This window comes from Patiria miniata, unplaced genomic scaffold (genome assembly GCF_015706575.1).
Source record: "Patiria miniata isolate m_02_andy unplaced genomic scaffold, ASM1570657v1 HiC_scaffold_7, whole genome shotgun sequence".
Taxonomy (NCBI): domain Eukaryota; kingdom Metazoa; phylum Echinodermata; class Asteroidea; order Valvatida; family Asterinidae; genus Patiria; species Patiria miniata.
The window spans coordinates 37,372,453-37,394,249 of NW_024037074.1; the positions used below are offsets into that span (position 1 = coordinate 37,372,453).

At 41.7% G+C, this 21,797-nt stretch overlaps 1 protein-coding gene across 1 annotated transcript; it reads right to left on the reverse strand.

The window, feature by feature from the left end:
- Positions 1 to 1,734: 1,734 nt before the first annotated feature.
- LOC119746535 lies at positions 1,735 to 16,541 on the reverse strand. The gene is made up of 13 exons (XM_038223517.1): positions 16,310 to 16,541; positions 13,382 to 13,431; positions 12,224 to 12,323; positions 11,646 to 11,734; positions 10,373 to 10,487; positions 9,334 to 9,468; positions 8,844 to 9,077; positions 8,431 to 8,520; positions 7,647 to 7,712; positions 5,981 to 6,069; positions 4,957 to 5,015; positions 4,337 to 4,428; positions 1,735 to 3,799 (listed from the first exon to the last, which is right to left on the reverse strand). Exons 1-13 carry the CDS (start codon positions 16,358 to 16,360, stop codon positions 2,939 to 2,941), a joined length of 2,031 nt encoding a protein of 676 aa, XP_038079445.1. The 5' UTR covers positions 16,361 to 16,541; the 3' UTR covers positions 1,735 to 2,938.
- Positions 16,542 to 21,797: the final 5,256 nt, after the last annotated feature.

Consider the following 21,797-nt stretch of genomic DNA (forward strand, 5'->3'; position numbering starts at 1 on the left):
TTTTTGAAAATAGAACTGTAGAGTTATTTCCTGAGCGACCCAACACTGTGCATGGATTTCAGTTAAACATTCCCCCGCACAGTTTACAAGGTGAAAGAAACACACAGGTATTACTATGATCGATTTGTTGGAAGATTGCTTTTTTTTTTATTGTGCCATGCAAGTATACATCATGTGGATATACAATTAATTCTGTTGAATGTATGTTGTACGTAAAGCCACAGTGACACTCAAGTTGGTGGAAATAGGAATGATGAACCACTTAACTTTCTGATTTTTAAAATTAAGGGAGCATCTCAAAATGGTTCATGAATTCTTCGTGGGGAAGTTCATGGAACATGGCAGGTTTCTGGTGAGAACAAGTAGTGTTCCCCGTGTGTTCCAATGTTAGTGAGCTGGACAGTATGAAACACTTCAGGGCACCCGACTATTTAGGACACAGTGGTCTTTCTAATCAAATTTGCCCTAAGAAGTCCACACAAATTGTTCTCTTAATCAAATTTACTGAAATTACGTTGGTCACTAAATGGGGACACTCTAAAAGCAGCTGTGTTGTCTAATAAGTGGTGTTAAAGCAGCAAAAGAGGACATAGTCGTGGTTTCTGGGAAGCGACTATAGACCATGTGACATTTCTTTACAAGTTGATGCCAACTTTAAGCAAACAGTTCTCTTCTGCAATGCAGGTATATTTCTTGAAATATGAGTGGTTTTAAGAGTGTTTACGTAAACTGCTTAAAGGGAAGATACAACATTTGCAAACATCAAAGAACGGAATGATCAAATTATCACATAATACCTTACTGAATTGTTAGGGAATGACAGTCTAAAGCATCCTTTCAAACCGTGGCTCCCGGTGTGCTGTCATTTTCAAGACAAACTGTATTTTTCCAACGCTGATCGGCCGACCAGCGTTGGAAAAAACTGGCTTTTTTCAAAAACTGTTCCTACTTTTTCACATTTAGTTATTCTGACTTTTCTTTGCAATTGATTGCACACCTGTGAAGGGGTTCAAGCTTGCTAGACTTATTCTCTGACCTTAAAATTCCCCAAAGTGTATTAATTGCTCCGTTTCATCTTAAGTGGGGTCAGGGAACCAGACTACAAGAATATGATAGGTTTTCTTGGTTTTTCCAGCATCTACAAGCCCAAAACGTGAATTAAGTCAGTTTAACAATATTTTCTATAACATACTTATCCTCCAAATCCATTTATTTCTGAAAATTGCAGCAAAAGCAAATGTTGTACATTCCCTTTAATGTGGGCAAACAATAACATGCAAAAGATGCTTAAATGTTTTGGTTGCCCTTTGGTTGCCTACGAAGTCACAGGGTGCATGGGCTATAGGCAAACTTTCCCAGATCAGAACAGTTGGTGTACAATGTACTCTCTCTGTTCTCAAGTAAAATGAGAGTAAATGAATTGAACGTTTCAAGCATTTACACAATTTTGAGATGCTCCCCAGATTAAGTCACTGATGCATGTACAATGTATTGTCAAGAATAAAATAAAATAGGCAGTATCCTGCTAATATTTTCCCCCACAAATCAAGGCTGTTTCACTGTAAAATGGACGGTTTACATGTGTACATAAAAGTGGCCAGTAATTTAACTTCGAGAAATGTATTTAGGGCACTGCAGTCAAAGAGGAAACTATATATTTTAATTTTGCATAGTAGTAAAAGTGATAAAATAGTCACGTGATGAATAAAGTACCACAGAAATCCCATGCTTTAAAGCTTGTGTGCAGTATTAACGTGTCATGATTCATAAAGTGTGAGGTTTTTGACACAAATGTCTCAATCTTGAATTATGATAAGTTTAACCCCGGGACTTGTACAAGCACCCTCAAAACTGCATCAAAAAGCATCCCTCTATGACACCAGATTCTGACCAATCAGCAGGCGCCTGCTGTCAGGTCTTTGGTAACCATTTTTGTACATGTGCATTATAAAAACATGACAGCTAATTGACCAATCAGCTTAGTCAACATTTTTGCACGAAAGGACGTCACAATTGCTAAAGTCGACTCCCGATTCGCTGGCGCGCGGGGTCGAATAAAATTTGTAATGCTCGCATATAGCCCTATCAGATGTTTGCGGGCTCCGCGAATGATGGATGACACTCGGACTAGAACAAGGGGTGTGATGAATATCTAAATATGAAATGCGACTAGCATTTTACCAAATAAGAAATTAAACCAATCGGAGCCGTCTTGAGAACATGACAAAAGTGTCTGTGATGTACTTTGATATAATTAACGAGGCCTAATGTTTGTCAGATGCCATATTAGAGCTTCTATGAAGAATATTTGCCCGAATTTGCATCTTTCAAGTCCGTTTTATCAGCAAGAAAGCTATCTCGAAACAAGTATCTCTATTCAAACATGATATTCACACAAAAATTACCCCTAATGTCAATGGTCTCAAAATGTGAGTATTCAATCAAATCCACGTTCCAATTAATCAAATACTACATTATTCGACTATAAATATTTACTAACATACAAGGGCAGAATTATTTTTTTTTAATGAGGTGGGGAAATGGTAAAACTACAATTACATATGTATGTGTTAACTGCAAAGGAAAGGATCTACTCACAGTCCTATGACACCACACCTTTCAATTTCAAACACACAAGTTCTTTTTTTCCCCTCAGAAACACATGACTTTCATCAAAAATATTTAAATCAAAATTGGAAATACTTTTCTTTACCAATCATTTTGGTCAGATTGCAGCAAGTGCTCTCCTAATGATGCAAAATATTGAATTTTTAACAAATTTCTCCAAATTTGCACACCTGTAGAAAACATTCCGATAGCAGAAGTATAAGTTTATCTAGATCGAATGCACATGGATGCAACACACATAAGGGAAGCCTTTGGATTGCTTGCCGAAGCACAGCAGAATACTATTGCACAAGAAAATACATATGTATTTTTAAGAATCCTGAGACCCTGGTTTAGCACCAGTAGCTTTTGAACTCAATCGACTTCCTTCGCTTGAACTCCTCCTGACACCAGAAACCCTCGAAGGAGATTGCAAAGAACTGTTTGTGACTCTCTTTGGTGTACCTGTTGCTCTGCTGCCCTCTTGTGTCCTGAGAGTTGCAGGACTTTGCATTAGGGATGGTGGTTTGAGGCGGGGTGTACTGCCTGAGCGCGGAATGCGCGACCCAGGAGAGGGGCGTGACACCAAGTCCACCTCCACACCTTTCTTGGCTGGTGAGGGGGTATCACGGACTGCAGATGGGGGCCCGTTGCGACCAGCTTCTTTCAAGACACTGTCAAGGTCCTTAGTGCCTCCTATTTTTCCGAGCACACTGGGTCCTTTTCTTGGTGGCTTGCCGACCGAGCTATCCTTCACAGTCTTGCCACCAGTTGGACTATCAAGTCTTGTTTTCAATACTAACGATTTGGCTGTTGACTTGGAAGCAGACTGCCCTCTAGCATCTCCTGTTGAAGACCTTTCAGATGTAACATCACAGCCGCGTCCTGCCTCTGTGCCATTTTCAGTCTCTGCCCCCGCGTCCGGGTCTTGCACAGCATCCTCATACTCCTCCTTAGCATCTTTTGGTCCCGCCTTGGGTTTCTCGAAGACCTTCAGCCCATGCTTCATGTGCTCATCTTTCATCTGCTTCACGGCTTCAATTTCCTCGGCGAGTTTGTCTCTCTCGTCGGAGCACCGTTGCGCCAGGACATCCACAGACGCAAAGAAGTCCTTGCCAAATGTTGACAATGCTTCCTGGCCGGGGGAGGGTGATTCTTTATCCAAGGTTAACATGTCCACAACTGTTTCCAGCTGTAGGAATAAACCCAAGGGCAAGGGTTAATTGATAAGACTTTAGTCAGCTTTAACCATAACCTAATCCCAGATTTTCAAAATCCACACTGAACTTCTCGGGGCTTTTATGCACCCTCCTCAATTCCGGATTGTACAGGATTGAGTAAGGTTCTGTCCAGCTACTTGCATAACATCTCATTGTCCCCATTATTTGTATATATTTTTGTCCTTGTGCCAGTCTATTCTTTTGTATTTGTCTTCATAGGGAAGGGGAACAAAAAGCAATTGCTTCTCCGTTTTCCTACATGTTAACATCACTTAATAATTTGGTTGTTTTATATTGCTATAGACAATTTCTTTTGAAAAAGTTGCAGTGTATGTTTAAATGAGCAATGTTATCACTTTTTTTCAATGATGTTGACATGAAATCTGAACTGAAGAAAAAAAAAAAGGTGGGAGGGTGAGGAATGAGCCATGGAACCAGTGCCCAGTAACCAAAGGTTAACCCAAGAAATTCAGCTCAAGGCTGACATGTGAAGGCCCAGCTGTTGTTACCTCATTCGCCTCCGCTTTGAATGTTGTCAGGAACTCTCTAAGCGCTTCCTCTGATGTGGTGGATGTCTGGCCCGAGTAAGCATCAAGGATCTCTGACAAAAAAAAAATGAATAAAGTCAAAAAGGTTGAATTGTGAAGCTAGGAGATAATTTTTCTCTAGCGGAGGGGATTCCAAAGACCCATGAAAAACTGATGAGTGCTCCTATTGTCCGAGCATTGCTCCGACAATATCTTGGTTTGATAGACTTTTGCATGGGAAAGATCAAAATTCCATTTTTATTGGTTAAGGTTTCCTTAAGAACTCTAATCAGTTAGGGGTTGAATCCCACATGAGCAAGCTTGTGAACATTTGCAACATTTCGTCACAAGCTCCAAGACTGCAACAGTGTTGAAGTCGAGTCCATCACAAGTCATCCAGTCCAAATTCAAGTCACAAGTTATTCCAATGAGCTTAACAAAGGCACTCTGATGTTATTGTTCATTCCCTTGTGCTAGTGAATGGACTATGGACTTTTGATAGACTTGACTACGACACTGGACTGCAAGGCTTATTACAGTGCTGACAAATGTTCTACCATTATGCGTCTCTCTTCAAGTATTTACAATGTAAAGTTTCTCACTTTTCAAAGGTTGACAGAGTAGTGTCTGGGTGTTCTTCTCAAAGTCTGCGTATGCCTCTCTGTCAAGAGAAAACACAAATATATTAAATAGCAAACAATTTCACCAAACAAACGTCATTTGCTCATGAACACAGTAGACATTGCAGTTGTGGCCATGGCTCTATTCAGATGGTATTAAAGCTTTGAGAAAGAAAAAAATTCAGCTTGTTTGTTTGTTTCAAACTGAGTAGCACATCAGAAAAAAATAACTACATTGGTTTTTAATTCTTACTAAACTCCGAGCTCATATTTAGAAGAAAAGCATACTGTGATCTGAGGTTACATTGCAAATGTAGTTCATTCATGGGAAAGATTTCCATATACGAAGTTCACTAATTTTCCTCTGTATTGACTAACAAGCCCCCACATAGCAGTTTCATGTCATCAAAGTCAATTTGAGCAGTGAGAAAATACAAGCATTTTCTTAGAAAACACTTAGAATTTTTCAGTCCAATCTCATAGGGTTTGTACACAGGGTGTTGAGTGAACTTCGTATATGGAAATCTTTCCCAAACATGTCTTGCAGAGGAAAGCGGACCTTCCATTGCGCTTGATGATGATGTTTGTACCTTTTATGATGTAATTTTTTTAACCATCAACAACCGTGCTATTGAATATTTTTATAAGAATACGTCCTAGAATTTTTTTCCTAGGGGGGGGGGGGGCATTTAGAGACAATGATTTAAAAAAAAAAGAAGACTTTAAAAAATTTTTAGACTTGAGTCGAGTCTAAGCAATCCTAATTCACAGGTTGAACTGAAAATACTGGTAACTTAGCGTGGCCCAAATTTTCTTCATTCAATGTCTCATTGGAAAGTTCACGGCTTGTTAAGCTAAAAAATGATCAATTCAATTATAAAATTTATATTTTAGAGTGCCACACCCGAAAAGCAGGAGGGCTCTCCCCTTAAGCATCAAGGGGCTAATAAAAAATAATGACATCTTTAAAGTCAAATCAACAAAGCTTGCGTTGATGACCCCCTACCTGACTGCGGTGAACAACGAGTCCATGTACTTGCTCTGTACATCGTAAACGCTTTGATGAAAGTGAAGCTCGCTTGCACATGCCTTGGCCTATAAGCATGCAGGGTACAATACATGATAGGCATAGCATCATACCAACCAAATAAACAAGCCAACAGAAAGGACACCGACTGGCAAATGTAGGCATGCAGTAAATGACAACCATGTCAGGCTCTCGATCTAGGGTCATGCTCAACCAAATTTTTCTTTCTTTATTTCTTTCTTTCTTTCTTATTTTATCTGGGTAGCCCATTCAGTGCAATACACTGGTCTCCCATGGGGCCCAGTAAAGAGAAGAAAATGTGAAGAAATTACAGTTTTAGATGTGGGGGGAACCGCTGAAGAATTTTCTGAGGAAAATCCAGGGAATCATGTAGCGACTGAAAACCCAATCCACCTAGATCACAGCAGTGGTTGGGGAGAAAAGTACTGCATGCTACGCCAACCTGACTCCTAAGATATTACTCCTAAGCTACGAGTTTGACATCTGAAACAAGTAACAGCGACTTCATGCTCACGAAAGATGGATTGTTGCATTTGTTCAGAATGACTCTGTGGTTGAGTGAATGGAGAATCATTACATAAATCTAAAGTACTGGTAGTCACCTAGAGTCACTCCTAACTAATAAGCTCCGTGCCCAAACAACTTGAGAGAGGGCGCTTTTTTACCATGCTTGAGAGCTCTGTGGAGGAGACACACACGGCGTGCACATACTGGTTTGCACTCGTACAGAGTGAAGTATGCACAACTCATTTCATCCTGAATGTGCACTAAGGCATAGCGTCTTCGCGTGAGCATCAGGCGTCATCGGCGATGCATTCAAATGTCTCTCAAGGTAGTCTCCCCAACTCTCCCTTTCTTGCCTTAGAGGGGGTACTTGTGCACAGAGCCCATACTACATGTATTTGGGCCAAGTTCGTGCAAGGACTTTTGTTGACCAATGGTTAACTAACGTTTGCCTGAACTCTGTCTAGTCAACGGTGGTTGACTACGCTAGTCGACTATTTGGAACCAGCCTACTGGGGTTGGTTGCTTTGCTGGTAACCAATAGCCGCGCGCATTCATAACGCTAGCAGAGAGCCAGGATCCAGAAGTTTTGCGATGACATTTTGACCAGCGTTTGACTAGAGACGTTCGCATGTTGCTATCAGTGCGCAGGCGTAAGGTACGTCACATATCAACCACTAGTCGACTAATGGTCCTTCCCGAACTTGGCCTTGGCTGAGCGTGACCCTGGAACACTAGTCGGAAACAAGGGTCAAACAAAATGAAGCCTACGGTCCATATTCCAGTGATGCACCATTGGTTTGTGTCCCAGCAAGTAGCTTTTTTGGTGTTGAGACTTGCTCCAATTGTTCATGACATTTTAACTTAAGACAGTTTGAGAGGATGTTGATGTGTAATTACAACGCAATAAAAACAAAAGAGCAAGCCATATACCAGAAACCAAAATGCAAACAGAAAAAAAAAGAAAATACTGAAAATATGCACAGGAAAAATAAATGTGACAGAAGTTATCAAATAAAGAAAACAAAGCCATTGCGTATATCCCAATTGGCCAGTACTCAAAGCTTAGCGTATACCAAACTGCATCAAAGGCAAATACATCATTTAGAGCAGTTCTCACCTCTAATTTGGCTACGTTTCTTGAGTAGTTACATGCCTTCAGTACGGCATCTATACAGGCTCGTCCCTGGTTTGAAAAAAATAAAAATAAGACATTTAAATGCATCATCAACACCTTTAAAGGTAGAATAGACCATTACCATCTATCCAAAAAGTAACCGACTAAAATATTGTGAAAATTCTTATTTGGTTTGAAGATAGCGATGATGCTAGACTCCCCATGAAATTATCCCTTCTGGCATGTTGTCATTTTGAAGAAAACAATGAAAGAAGGTCGTTTACAAAGATTTGTCAAGTGACACATTTTTGAAAATTTTCGTCAATCCCCCCATGCATTCTAATTTGTAGTTGGTTTGCAATTTAGGCAAATCCGTGAGTGGGTGACAACCAGCTGCATGAGAATCGTGTCCTGAATGCTGATTTTGGGATTGAGTCATGAGAGGACGCAATTCAAAAATATGACAACTTTGGAATTGAATACAAAGATCCAGAATACTGTGTTAATGTTTGTTCTGCTTTCTCGAAATATACATCATTCACAGAGCTAAAACTTCATCAGGTTAGTTATTAAGTATATCTGTCTTTAGATTTTGAGCACTTTGTTGGTTCCACAAAAAAAAATGCACAAATTACAAATGGTCTACTCTATCTTTAAACTTTTACTTAGGATATCAAAAACATACAATGACTTAACATTCATATTGAAAACCTCGGGTTTTCATCTAGGACTTCCACAATTTGCAATAATTTCTCTGCATTTTTTTGGGTCAGATAATATTTCGCACCTGTTGTTGTTTACTCCTTGGGAAGTTAGGCAATGCTGACATGACAGAGTCCAGACTCAACTCAGCACTCACTGGCTTAATCACAAGAGGCTGCAGAATAAAACAAAAACAAGATACGACAAAGTCCAAAACTGGAATAAGAGACCTGACTCAAACAAATAAAAAATCATTTTATGCTTAAGCGTCAAGTCAGAGCTCCATCTAACATTTTTTGGTTTATCTTCCCAGTTTTGGGATACGGACCTCATTAGCCTCAACTTAACCTGAGCCGAAGTTTGGTTTAATTTCTATAATCCAGATAAAACTATTCACTGAAACTGTCTGAGGACCCCAAAGTACAAAATAATAGAAAAGAAAAGTTAACTTTATAGTTGATAGGAGTAGCTGAAAAAAGTTTTAATTAATATTCTTACCCACGGAGCTGACGGGACAAGAATCGAAAGTGACAGCAAGTCACTGCAACTCTCAGCGATGGACTTTTGGCACCGGGCCAGGAGGCCGGACAACCTCTGATTGACAGCCAACGGGAGGTGCCGATTGGCTGTCTGGGACCCCGAACGATGATCAGGTGACCAGGTGGCTCTCAGCGATTGGTGGAGGGTTTGCAGATGCCTGTGCAGGCTGAAGAGCTTGGATTCCAACTTTGCCTGAAGGTCGCAGAAATTCAGGGAGAAAATTACAAGACTCTCACGCGATGACGTTATTGCGTTTTGCATGTTCACAATAAAATCGGTTGAGCATACTTGAGCACTATCCATGCTCGAACCAGTAAGCACACTCAGTGTGTCCCATCAACTGGGTTCTCAAAAGGGGTCACAAAGTCTTTTTCTTGCTCGTGCAGGGAGCCTTTAGCCTTGTTTGTGATTGTCTATATCTGGATATTTGAGTTTCCGCTTTACTTACAATTTGCTTGAGATTGAGGTGTTCTATCTTCCCACTGCACACATCGAGTAGCGTCACTCCATCTTCTTCAGCGCTGGGTTTAAGAAAGGATCCCATGTACAGAATCGGACGTGTCGATCTCTCAGGATTATTGGCCTGGTTTAAGGTTTGGATATATTTGAGAAAAAAAGTTAGAACTAAACTTTTGATCCTTGCAGGATATAAAGGCAAAATGACATGGGAAAACAAACAAACAGGCAAGAGCCACCGAATTATGAGTTCTATCCGGCACTACTTTATCGCCTATTAGTCGTCACATCGCACATCGTTATTCTGGTTGCCTGGTATGCGGTGCGCGGCTTGCAGCCAAGTCTTGTTTTACAAGGTCTGTCCAAATGTTCAGAAAGGGGATTCAGTGATAGTATCGTAAAGGTCCACTTTAAAGGTCCATTTCATGGTAAAAACAAACCCCGCCCCCCCCTCCATCAGGCTGGCTACAGGCCTGGTGTGTAAGATGTTGTTATAAGCTATGTTTGGAAAATCTTTGACCTAAAATAAAAAAGGCACATGTCTGACTTTCTTGGCCACAGCTTGCAATTTGGGCAATTTACAATTTAGTGCGCCACCAAGAATTTGCCATGGAGAGTCCAGTTTTCAAGTTTACGGTCGAAAAACCATGGCCCATTTGAACGAGTGTCAGTAGACAACTTGAGCTAATTTCTTATAGATTGGGGCACAGCATTTTGCCGCCTTACAAAAAAAATCATATTGATAAAAAGAAAAAGTAGGGCAAACAGATACTCGAATCATATGCTTACTGACAGGAAAAATGAACAATTTCAAACGTCCCGCGCTGCGAATGTCAACCATCTCCCACAATGCACTGAAAAAAAGAACTCTCGATGGCAAACTCTTGGTGGCGCACTGCATTCTGAATCGGCCGAAGTACACATACGCCGATGGAAATAGCTAAATTCATTTCCCATAGGCACTAGTGTTACATGCCCGCTGTTAAAGCTGTAGCCATGCAACTCAGAAGTGGCCTCCTCTGGGAAAATACCTCGACATTCTTGAAGAGTCTGAGTCTGGCGCCCTCTGCAGTCTCAATCAGGCCAGTCAGCTGAGACCTCTGAATGGGCACGCTTGGGCCGTGGACGTCCTTCGCCAACAACTCCCTGCCAAGATGAACACAACAACAAACTTGCACACAAAGACTTCATTTGGAGATGTGATTTGTTGCAAATTGGGTTCTGCCCTTCAGCGATGTAATTTTCGTAGGCACTGTGTACTGAAAGCATCTTAAACAGTAGTCTGTGCACGGACTCAAAATGGTGGATTATTGTGGACAGCAATTTAAAGTTTGATACCGGCAGCACGTCAATTGTCAGGCTGCCCTATGACGTAGGGGTTAACCTGATTTAAATATCTATGCGCCTACCAACAGGGTGCTCCGTTCTTAAAACCAAATTCAGGCAAGTACTCCATTGTTGTCCAGAAGGGACGTTGCAACCTAATTGTTAGGCGTATTGATTGTGCATAACTTACATGTAGTTACTCTGTATACATTCATGTATACATGAATGATGGTGTGAGTGTGACATTTTGTGTTTATTGACATCACCAGTGCACCCTGTGTACTTTCCAAATTATAATTTGGGAGTCTAATCCGTGTTCATTGATTGATTATTGTCTTGTATATATTAAATTATTTTCTCGATTTCCTTCATATTTAAATATTGTGTCTGTGATAAATTATTTTGCTTCCTTACTTGGGTAGGTCAGCAAGCCCAAACTTAATTTCTAGACTTTCTAGAGTGTGCAGTCGAAGAAGGTCAATCAAACAATAGGGGAGGTGGAACAGCCAAGATAACAGAAGCCCAAGGTCGTTGTCTGTCCTCATATATACACGTGTGTTATGAGGTCAAGTCTCCGGTCTATGTACAAACTTTGGTGGGACTTGAATCCACAACTCTGCTTTTGTACTATTTACAGAGATTTTAACCATGCAACCACTAATCTTGCTGAATATCAGCTGGCTGGTTTGAGTCTGATACAGTGAAATCTCAATAAGTCAAACTCTGATAACTCAAAACAACTATTAAGTCAAACGAAGAATCCATTCCCCTCAGTAGAATAACAATGATATACAACCCTGCTTAGCTCAAAACTCTGCTTAAGTCAAATTTTGAACCTTTACCCTTGAGGTTTGACTTATATGCATGTCAATAAGCTCAAAGACAGCACTGAGTGTGTGGTACTTATAAATTTTCATCAACATAGGGGAAAACTCAATATTAAGAGATACACTGGTGTTTAACATTATGCAGGCTCACCGTAACTGGTCTGCAATGGTTTGTAGGCAATTCTCAACATGGAGTAGGACTCCATTTCGAGAACTCAGTGCATTTGTATGAAGCAAAACCTGTCAAGGAAAGAAACAAAGAAACAAACTTGCTTCATCTCTGCAGAATTGTAATGACTCAACTCCAGTCCAACTTGAGTCAATGACTCGACTCGAGTCCCAACGGGAAACTGACTCATCTTGACTTGAGTCCCTGCAAGCAAATGACTCAACTGGACTCGACTCGAGTCCCTCATCAGAAAGGCTAGACTCGACTTGAGTCGAAGGCTAATAACACTCGAGTCCCAAAACTGTCCAAAAAATATATTTGCGGTGACTTACGGGACAAAGTTATTAATGTTTGCAGGCGTACTCTGCTTTCTTGTTTACCTTAGATAAACAAAGACCTGTCGGCCCTCAATTCACCTTACACCAGCGAACAGCGCAAGGGCTCTACCGTTTCTGGTCAGCTACAAGCTAGCAGTTTTGGAAGTACATGTACTGCTTTTCAACGATTACACAAAACATTTCAAAATTAAAAGATTAAAGCCAATAACGATTTGTCCACACCTGCCGCTCCAACTGGATGATCTGAGACTTCAGGAGATGGACTCTCCTCTCGTCAAAGGACTCCACCGGTCCCTCATCTACCAGCTGCTTGTAAAGACTCCTGTGGGTACCAGGCATTTAATACCAAGATGGTGAACAAACTGGAATCACAGTGAGATACACATGTACACACACACAAATCTTTCTTCTTTGTTTTTTTTTCAAACTTGATGCCATATATTCAAAGCTTGACATACATTGTACAGTTATAATTGTCCCAACTTCGAATATGATATCGAGTCAAATGCCCGGCATTCCAGGTTCCTGGTTTTCTGAAACTAAGATTTTTAAATCCCTGTTTCCTAACTCCTTCATTAGCATTTGAAATATTCTTCAGTTCCTACATTTCACTTTTTGCACTCTGAAAAAGCAAATAATTAGATAGGTTGCTAATCTGGAGCAAAGGTCTGCACATAAAACCAGATTCCCTGGACTACTGACATGACTGAGTCTAATGGGTGCAGGTCAACTCGGTTGCAAACCAACTCGGTCTGAGCCAACTAGGTCCAAGGTCAACTTGGTCCCCATGGGAAAAAAAATTAATGTACAGTACGCAAACAAAGGTAGGGTCTGACAATTTTAAGGTCTCTTGTATTGTTGCTGTACCCTCAAGTGGCACGTCTCCTAACATGGCGCAATTTTATTTTCACCCCTAGTCAGTAGCACATCCAGCTTTTGATGTGGGGGGGGGGGGGGGGGGAGGATACTGCACATGTGCGCCCGCGCCAAAATGTAGGCACTTTTTCCAGACACTTGGCCTCCGTAAAATCGAAAAGTTGGGGGGGGGGGGGACACTCTCTAACCATTAATGGAAGTACATGTAGTTACTGAAAAAATACTCTTTCAAAAAAATCTGCCTTGCCCCCCTCGCCAGAATACTTTTTCCCTTCAATTTCTTAGTTGACCTGGGACCGAGTTGACCTGGGAACGAGTCATCCTGGAACCAAGTTGAACTGGGACCGAGTTGAACTGGAACCCAGCAGACTTCGGTCCCAGTTGACCTTGAACCGAGTTGACCTTGAACCGAGTTGACCTTGAACCAAGTTGAATCGGATCGAGTTGGTTTGAGACAAACTAATCTGATTATAAACAACTGAATAGGCCTACAAGTCAATGTACCTTGTTTCTTCCAAGTCCTTTTTCAGTCTAGTATTCTCTGCTCTCAATTTCTAGAAAGATGAGTGAAGTACAAGAATAATGTTAATGTTAACGGTTTTGAAACCAAGGGTGTGCATCTACCTCCATGATATCACCAAACGTGGTCACAGGGAGTGTAGGGCATGTACCACGTATGTTCATAGCCTATTGCCGGCGTAGTCACTTGGGGGCTACTTGCTGTACATGCACAGTGTGAGACATCCACTAGTCTGCGCATGTTGGCGACATTTTGCCAACATATTCTGGCGCTATGGTGGCATAAAATGTCCAAAATTTCCATTATGTGAGTTATCCCAAAATTATACCCCGAAAAGATATACTCAAAATTAGTTTCCAATAAAACTCACCATATAATCAACTGGGCTACAATTTTTAAAAAGAATATTCGTTGCTCTCTTTTTGCCATGAAAATTGACCGTGAATTATACCGATAAAGAGCAAATCAATAATTGTGATTTATTTACGGAGGCAGTCCAGTGAATTGGCCACATTTATGGATAAATAGTATCATAGTCAGATAGTTATAGGTTTGTACAGGCATGATCATGATTGACAGGGTGTCAAGTGACCTCTGTATTAGCTTGAGTAACTCCAGCTCTAATGCAATAAGCATTATAGTGATGTTCCCTAACGTGGCGCACTTCGACAATTATACCCTAACTTTCAACATCAGTGTTGCCAAACTTCTTTGTAGACAAACTTCAAATTCATTCAGTGAAATACTGGTACATTTATCTTATTAATTAATGCTTGCTATTTAACCTCTGTGAACAATTTCGGTTTCATGAAATTCAATCCGAAATTTAAAAACGGTGGTGTCCAGAAATTGGGCACAAATAGGCCGAGTGTTCCCCAACGTGGCGCACTTGAATAAATCGCGGAAAATTTCAAATTAACATTATGCTAAAAATTTCTGTATAGTTGGTAAATTCTGATAAACAATTTTTATCTCTACTAATGTCCTACCAACATACTCAAGTAGACGTTTGTCAGCAAATTATTTTCTATTTTTTTGGGGGGGGGGGGCATTTTCAAAGGGTTCACTGTGCACTTTGAAATAAAATCGGAAAATCACGCCAAAATATTTTTTTCTTTTAACTTTCGAACGGCAAGATAAACTCTTGATTTATGAACAGAAGTGTTTAGAACTTGATGAAATTTCACTTTCTGTGAAATTTCAGTTTAAACTTTTGCTCTAGCTAGGCGCTACATAGACCCGTGAACGTGGCTATATACATAGCCACGCTTCAATCTATAGTAAAAACACTCTATTGTGATCCGCGGTTACTAAGATGGAGTAACCATTCTAGCCGAATTTCGGCTACATTTGACAGAATATTTGCATACAAAAATGAGTTGTACAGAAATCCAGCAGAATATTTTTTTCGGAAGAATTATGAAGATGAAGGAAAATGAAAAAGATTAGAGAAATATGGCACATTTGGTTTGAAAAACCTTCATTTATTGAAAGATCCCTGAAACAAATCCTTGCACAATGGACCAGCAATATATATTGCATGATTTGGCGGACTTTCGAAGTGGATTTAGCAGAATTGTACATAGTAATACGGTCATCCTGCATTGTCAGACGGTTAGTCAGGTACCCACTAGTGGGACTTCTACCGTTTTGCGCAAGCGGAACTTGGGGTACCGGAGTGTCACGCCTGTCTTTGATTTTCTGATCATTTTGAAAATGTTCGTTGTGACAAAGTTGTGCCGTATTTTACATCAAATTTCTTGGCAATGCCAGATCCAACACTCGCGTAAATTCACAGGAAGCCTAACAAGTAAGTGATTTATGTATGGGCAAAATTATACATGGTTATGTGTATGTAGCGGATCAAAAGATACAGTGGTTTCGCTAGTATTTACCCGAGGGAGGCGCGTGGCGTTGTATACAACGCCACGCCCACGGGTCTAGGCGCTACAGGTGAAAAATCAAAGTGCGCCACGTTGGGGGACTCCCTTTCCTCCCTACGTTACGGAGGGAGTCCAGGGTATGAAGTGCTCAAAACCGGGCGAAAAAATTTATGACCAATATTCTCAATATTTTTACCTTGTTGGAGAAGCCAATTTTTACGTCTTACTCTTAGTATTCTATGTGTCCTTATCTATTGATCCGGGGGTTCAGGAATTCCATATGTGATGCTGACCGACGTTATTTAATCAGGAAAATAAACTCTATTAAATACTAAACTTAAACTTTAAGCAACGTTAAACTTGGGTAGTGTATATTTTGCCGGAGGTAACGCCGGCAAACTAACGTTTACTAAAGGTTTGCCGGCGGCAATCCATATCAACAGAGGGCGCTGTACTCTTTAAGATAGGGCTGAATTATAACATGTATTAAATTCCCACCAAAGTTGTGTAGCACAGTTGGTGCAGTGGTTAAGCAATAGCTCTAGTGAGCGGGATGTCCCGAGTTCGAATCCTGACCCCCGCCACAATTTTAAGGGTTTCTTTCCCATCCCCAAATAAATAAGAATATTCTTCTTTTATTATTTTAATATGTCTCAAACATTTTATTGCAGAGTATTAGGGGGGGGGCCTACTTTTTCTTTTTCAGATTTGTGGCTCTGGAGGATTTTTTTTAAAGGGAAATAAAGTCCGAAATTATAAAATGGTCTGATTCCCATCTTGTTAATACAAAAATACAACGATAATATTGGCATGGAGCCAGACTAAAATTTGTCACCGGAAAATGTTTAAGTACAATAAAAAAACAGTAACTGTGCATCTTCAGTGCATATCCGGCAAACTAACGTTTACTGAAGGTTTGCCGTCTCCGGCAAAATATCCACGGCCTTGTACTTGTATGAAATTTTGTAGACTCTTTTCATCATTTTCTCACGTACGGCTGTAGTGTAGGCCTCAAAGTTTCAAACAAACCTTTAATTCCCGTTCAGCTTGGGAAACACTAGCCTTTTCCGGTTGACCCATTTGAAGATGTAATTTCACAAGTCGGACTCTCCCTCAGGCCTGCATACATGTAAACTGATGATGTACATGCATATAAATTATATGAATACTCGATCGCACAGTCGCAGCCAAATACCGAGGCAGCACCGATCACATCATACATGACGTGCATGCATTCCATGCTGACAAAGTGCACATTTTCATTGATAAGAGCGCCCTCCATTGTCGAGGAGCCAAGACTTTTTTTATCAGTCATGTAGTCTGGTTCCCAGACCAAAAGATTCTGACTATACTATAGGCCGTGTCCGAAACGGGCTTCCAGAGCTACGGCTACGTCTATTGTCAGCGCGTCCCCACGTATTTTCAATGGGCGCGGACCTAGACCTAGCTCTAGACAGTTGATTCGGATGCAGGCATCCTGATGAAACTGAGGCCGTGTCCGAAACGCGCTTCCAGAGCTACGGCTATGTCTATTGTCAGCGCGTCCCCGCGTATTTTCAATGGGCGCAGACCTAGACATAGCTCTAGACAACTGATTCGGATGCAGCCTAAGGCTGCATCCGAATCAACTGTCTAGAGCTAGGTCTAGGTCCGCGCCCATTGAAAATACACGGGGACGGGCTGACAATAGACGTAGCCGTAGCTCTGGAAGCCTGTTTCGGACGCGTAATTTTTATTCCTAGGAGGGTTAGGGGCAATGTCATGAATAATTCGTGTTTATCCATGAGAACGGACAATGACATCAACAGCATTGTTGTTAGTTACTCAACTAGTTACAATACATTAAAGCATTTTAAAGAACGGTTGTCGTCGAGCTACCACACAGTAGCCTAGTGGATAGCGAGATGAGCTATGGATACAAAGATCCCTGGTTCGAATCCACGTCGTCGCTGCTCATTTTCATCAGCTATTTTTCTTCTCCAAATTTATCACTGAGATAATTTTAAATTAAGGGGATAATAGAACGAGAACCTAAGTCTTGCAATGATTCAAAGGAAAAACTGAATTATTCATGACATTGCCCCTAACCCTCCTAGGAAAAAAAATTACGCGTTTCGGACACGGCCTAAGATTAATCAGAGGGATAGTCAGAATCTTTTGGTCTGGGAACCAGACTATCAGTCATGTACAACTAGTCGCATAAAGTACGCCACCACTGCATGCTGCAAACATGGGAAACACCAGTCAGAGTTAAAAAAGGACATTTTGTTGTTTTTGCGAATACATGTATCACATTTATTCCCTTAATACATCGCAGGCAGACCGATAACCACTTTCTTTATCCCTCCCCCCTTAAGAAGTTAATAATGTATAGCTATTTTGTTTTCATTTAGCTCTCACACATTTTACGTTGTGTGTCGATGTATCACATTACACACAGCACCAATGCACACACGTCCGCAAAGGGCGAATAGCTGCAAATTATTTGATGGCGTCGAGATTTACCAAGGTGTGATAAGACACTCCCATATAGCTATATTAAAGGGAAAATACAAGATTTGCAAGCATCAAACAATAAAACTACCAAGTTTTTATGAAATACTTTACAGGATGTTGGTGGTAAATGACAGTCTAAAACATCCTGTAAAATTATGGCACCTGGTGTGAAGTCATTTTCAAGTAAATGGTATTTTTGTATACATTTCCAACGGTGGTCGGCCGACCACCGTTGGAAAAACCTATTTATTTTTCAACTGCTGCTCCAAATTTACCCTTTTTTCAGTCCAAGTTTTCTTTGCTATTGGTTGCATGTTCATGAATGGGGGCAGGCCAGCTAGACTGGTTTCCTTACCGTACAATTTTCCGGCATCTATAAATTGATCCATTTAACTTTCAGTGGAGTCAGGGAGCCAGACTACTTGAACATTTTTGGGTTTTTTGGTTTTTCCAGCATTTTCGAACACAAAACTTTTAACATGTCAGTGCAACAATAATTTGATCTATTATACTAACCCCTCAAATAGTTCATTTCTGAAAATTAAAGCAAAAACCAATGATGTACATTCCCTTTAAATTACTAGAGCGCTTACTCCTCATTCTTGCGCGTGGAGACGCTTTGAAGCCGCTCTGGGCGCAGACATTTTGATTTTATGTGCGTGTTTGTAGAACACAATCAAAATAGATGGATTGAATTTTAAAAGTGCACTCTTAATGCAATGCGCAAGTAGAAGATACGCAAACAACTTAAAGCTACAGTCCATCATTTGTAATTTGTGCATTTTGTTCGTTTGAAGCAACAAAAGAGTTCAAAATCTAATGAAGGATACTGAGCAACTAACCTGATGAAGTTTCAGCTAAGCTTCAGCTGTACATTCCGAGAAAAACAGCATTCTAAGATCTCCATTTCAAATCAAAAGTTACTGAATCATGTTTTGAATTGTTTTGAATTGCAGCTATACGCGACGTAGCGCACTGATCCGACGAATTATAACAACCGCGCGCGCGTGTGCGTCGTTCCAATACTTGTGCGCGCTGCGCTGAATAACAAAACGAACTACTAATTTAAATATTCCTACGGAGCTTCTTAAGAATCACCGTTGGAAATGCCTTCTTTTGTTGATTACTTCAGAATGACAGCTTCCCAGAAAGAATAATTTCACAGGGAGTTTAGTTCCCTTACTATCTTTCAACCAAGTTTGTTTTTCAACAATAATTACGCCAGTTACTTTTCGGATGGCTGCAAATGATGGACTAAGCGCGTCATGACGGTTCAAAAAGCGTCACGGCGAAAAGCATCTGCAGCGGAGGGCCCAGGGACGCGCACGCGTTGCGCTGTTTGCGTGGAGCAAAATGAAACGCCCATTTGCTTATCGTGCGTTTCGGTTTTGGGCATATCGGCTTCGATGACGCACCAGTATGGAATACAAACGCAGATATGCAAGTAGCCGTACAAAAGCCGTACAAAATTTTTCCATAGGTTTGTGCACAAACATGGATGCGCCCATCCGGGCATTACTTTGTACATCGAGTTAGCGCTCTTGTAATTTAATATAGCTCTATGGACACTCCACATTTTAGCCCCGCCTTCACTTATCTGTATTCGCATATCAGGTCGTGCGCTGGAAATCTGGCACAAAATAAAGAAAAACATAAGCTTTCGCGCTCGCGGACGATTGGACCAAGGCGTTCGTCTGGACCCAAATGATTTGCATAAAATAGTGGCCGCATGAGGGCGCTGTTCGCGCTGTATTTTACCGCGTACGGACGAATAATAATTGTATCCAGTCCAACAGCGTCCCCATTCGTCAGGTGACGTGAGTCCCCCATGATAGTTCCCCACAATAAAATTGCACCAACTAAATCATTTGGAACGAAACATCTGAGATCAGATTTTAGATCTTTTTTAAGCCGGTATGTCAATTAATATGATTGAGTCGATCATTTGTCAAAACATATCAGTCTAACATTATGGTATAGGCCAAAAGTCCGCCGATATCATGAAAATTAAAGCTATTCACTCAATTATATTCTGATGGGGAAACGAAGATATTGTGGCGGGAATATCTGTGACCCGATCCGTAGTCCCTTTACCCAGACAACCTAGCTTAGGATCAATACCCCAGCAGCCGGGAATGCAGGCCCGTTTGGATGGAAATATACCGCCCTATACGCGTAGCAGCACTCACCCACGCCCCTCAACCTCAAAGATGGACAAGGACAGACAATTAAGTACACAACAGTCAATGACCTCAATTACTGCTTGATTTATTTACACAGAATCAATGTCATATGATGGACCTCTCGTTAAATTATAATGTTAGCCGCTAATAAGTGATTGGTCTCCGAGCCTCTCAATTATCTCTGTAGGGGTAGCCTCGCATTAGCCGCTACGGTAAGGCAGTGCTGGGCAGCACGGCGATGCCTGGCTGGGGATAGCCTCTGAATCCCGGGTAAGAACCATACGCCTCTAGCGTTCCTGTGCGCCTCCACTCTCCCGCCCTCCACCGTTTCCAGTCGCGAGCCTTCCTCGAGGCGGCGGGTAGATGAGCGCGCCCTTCCGGCTCCGTCACGTTACAATCGGCAGATCGCTGTATGTCGCTCCGCCTCCAGTAGCCTCCGCGGACTCCGTGCCTCCTTATGCCAGCCCGACTTCACCGCACCACCCAGCACACGCCCGTCAGCGCGCGCAAGCTAATTTGCCTACCGTCTCTTCCCCGTAGATGATCTCGGCGTACGCTCGGAAGGTTGTGTCTGAGATAAGCCTAATTTGTGACCGTGTGTGTCTGAGCTGTGTCTACCTGAGCTGAGTCTGTCTCGCAACTGCCCCGGGGCCTTATATAGGGCCCACAGCCGCGAGCGCGCCCTCTCTAGACTACGCTGCTATAGTAATTTGCGCCACAATATTATGGCACTGTACCTCTGGCCTGAGTGGACTTGGGACTCAATTCTTTCGCTCGTACCCCTCGCCCTGCAAACAGGACGCTGGGAAGGGCTGACGAATTACGCTCTGATTGGATAGATTTTGCGTGACCTGTGACCTACACGTCATCTCGACCATGACCCTGCAAGGTTTGAAACGGCCGTTAAGACTGAGTCACTCATGATCACTCTTTTATTCCCATTCATAAATGTGGCGCCCTTTTTTGGTTGAAAAGCATAATAATGAAGGAAAATCTGTAAAACTTATCTGTTTTGTAAATTTTAACTCCCGTCAGTTGTTCAGGCTCCGTTTTGAATTCACCGTAGGGTCGACGAAATGCATATGATTCGACGCTCAAAATTGTATCCACATGGTCCGCAATGAAAAGAAATCACATCCGGTATGGTGTGTATGCATTTCTATGGAAAACTTTTCGGATAGTATTTGCTTGCATTGGCTAACCGCGGTCAACAGCTGCAGCCAGATGCTTTATACATAGGTCATGATAAATTACCGACAATGCCATCCCCACTTCCTTCACAAGATTCTGTGAAGCTCATCTGCCCTTCCCAGCGCCCTGTTTGCAGGGCGGGGGGTACGGGCGAACTCAATTCTGGCCATTTTAGGTCCTCTGCAATTGTGTCCAAAAGTGGCGCTATTATTCGAGGAGGGATCCTTTTTCAAAATGGCTACTTTTCCAGTCACTTTCTGGAAACAAAATTCAGTCGTTTTAATAAGGCCAAAAAAAAAAAGTCTCCGGTTTCTGGTATGGAGCTTGCCCAAAAAGTGGTGCGGTGACGCACCACGTGTGAGAGTTCTGAGTATTTTTAAAAGAAGTATGGGATCTATGGGAAATTTTATACTGGGGTGCTGCACCCTGAGTGCATAGCGCGCGGCATGAGTGTTTTAGCCGCCGACCATATCGATCATCTTGGCGATATGGCTACCGTGGCTATGTGCTTGGTGGCCTTACTTTACACACGCACAACGGCTCCGCTCTGGTGGAGGGGTCCCGGGGTCATGCTCATTATCCAAACCCTCCCCGGCGCCTTTACGCCTTCTCCCGGCCCATGCATGCCAAGTTCATATACATGAACG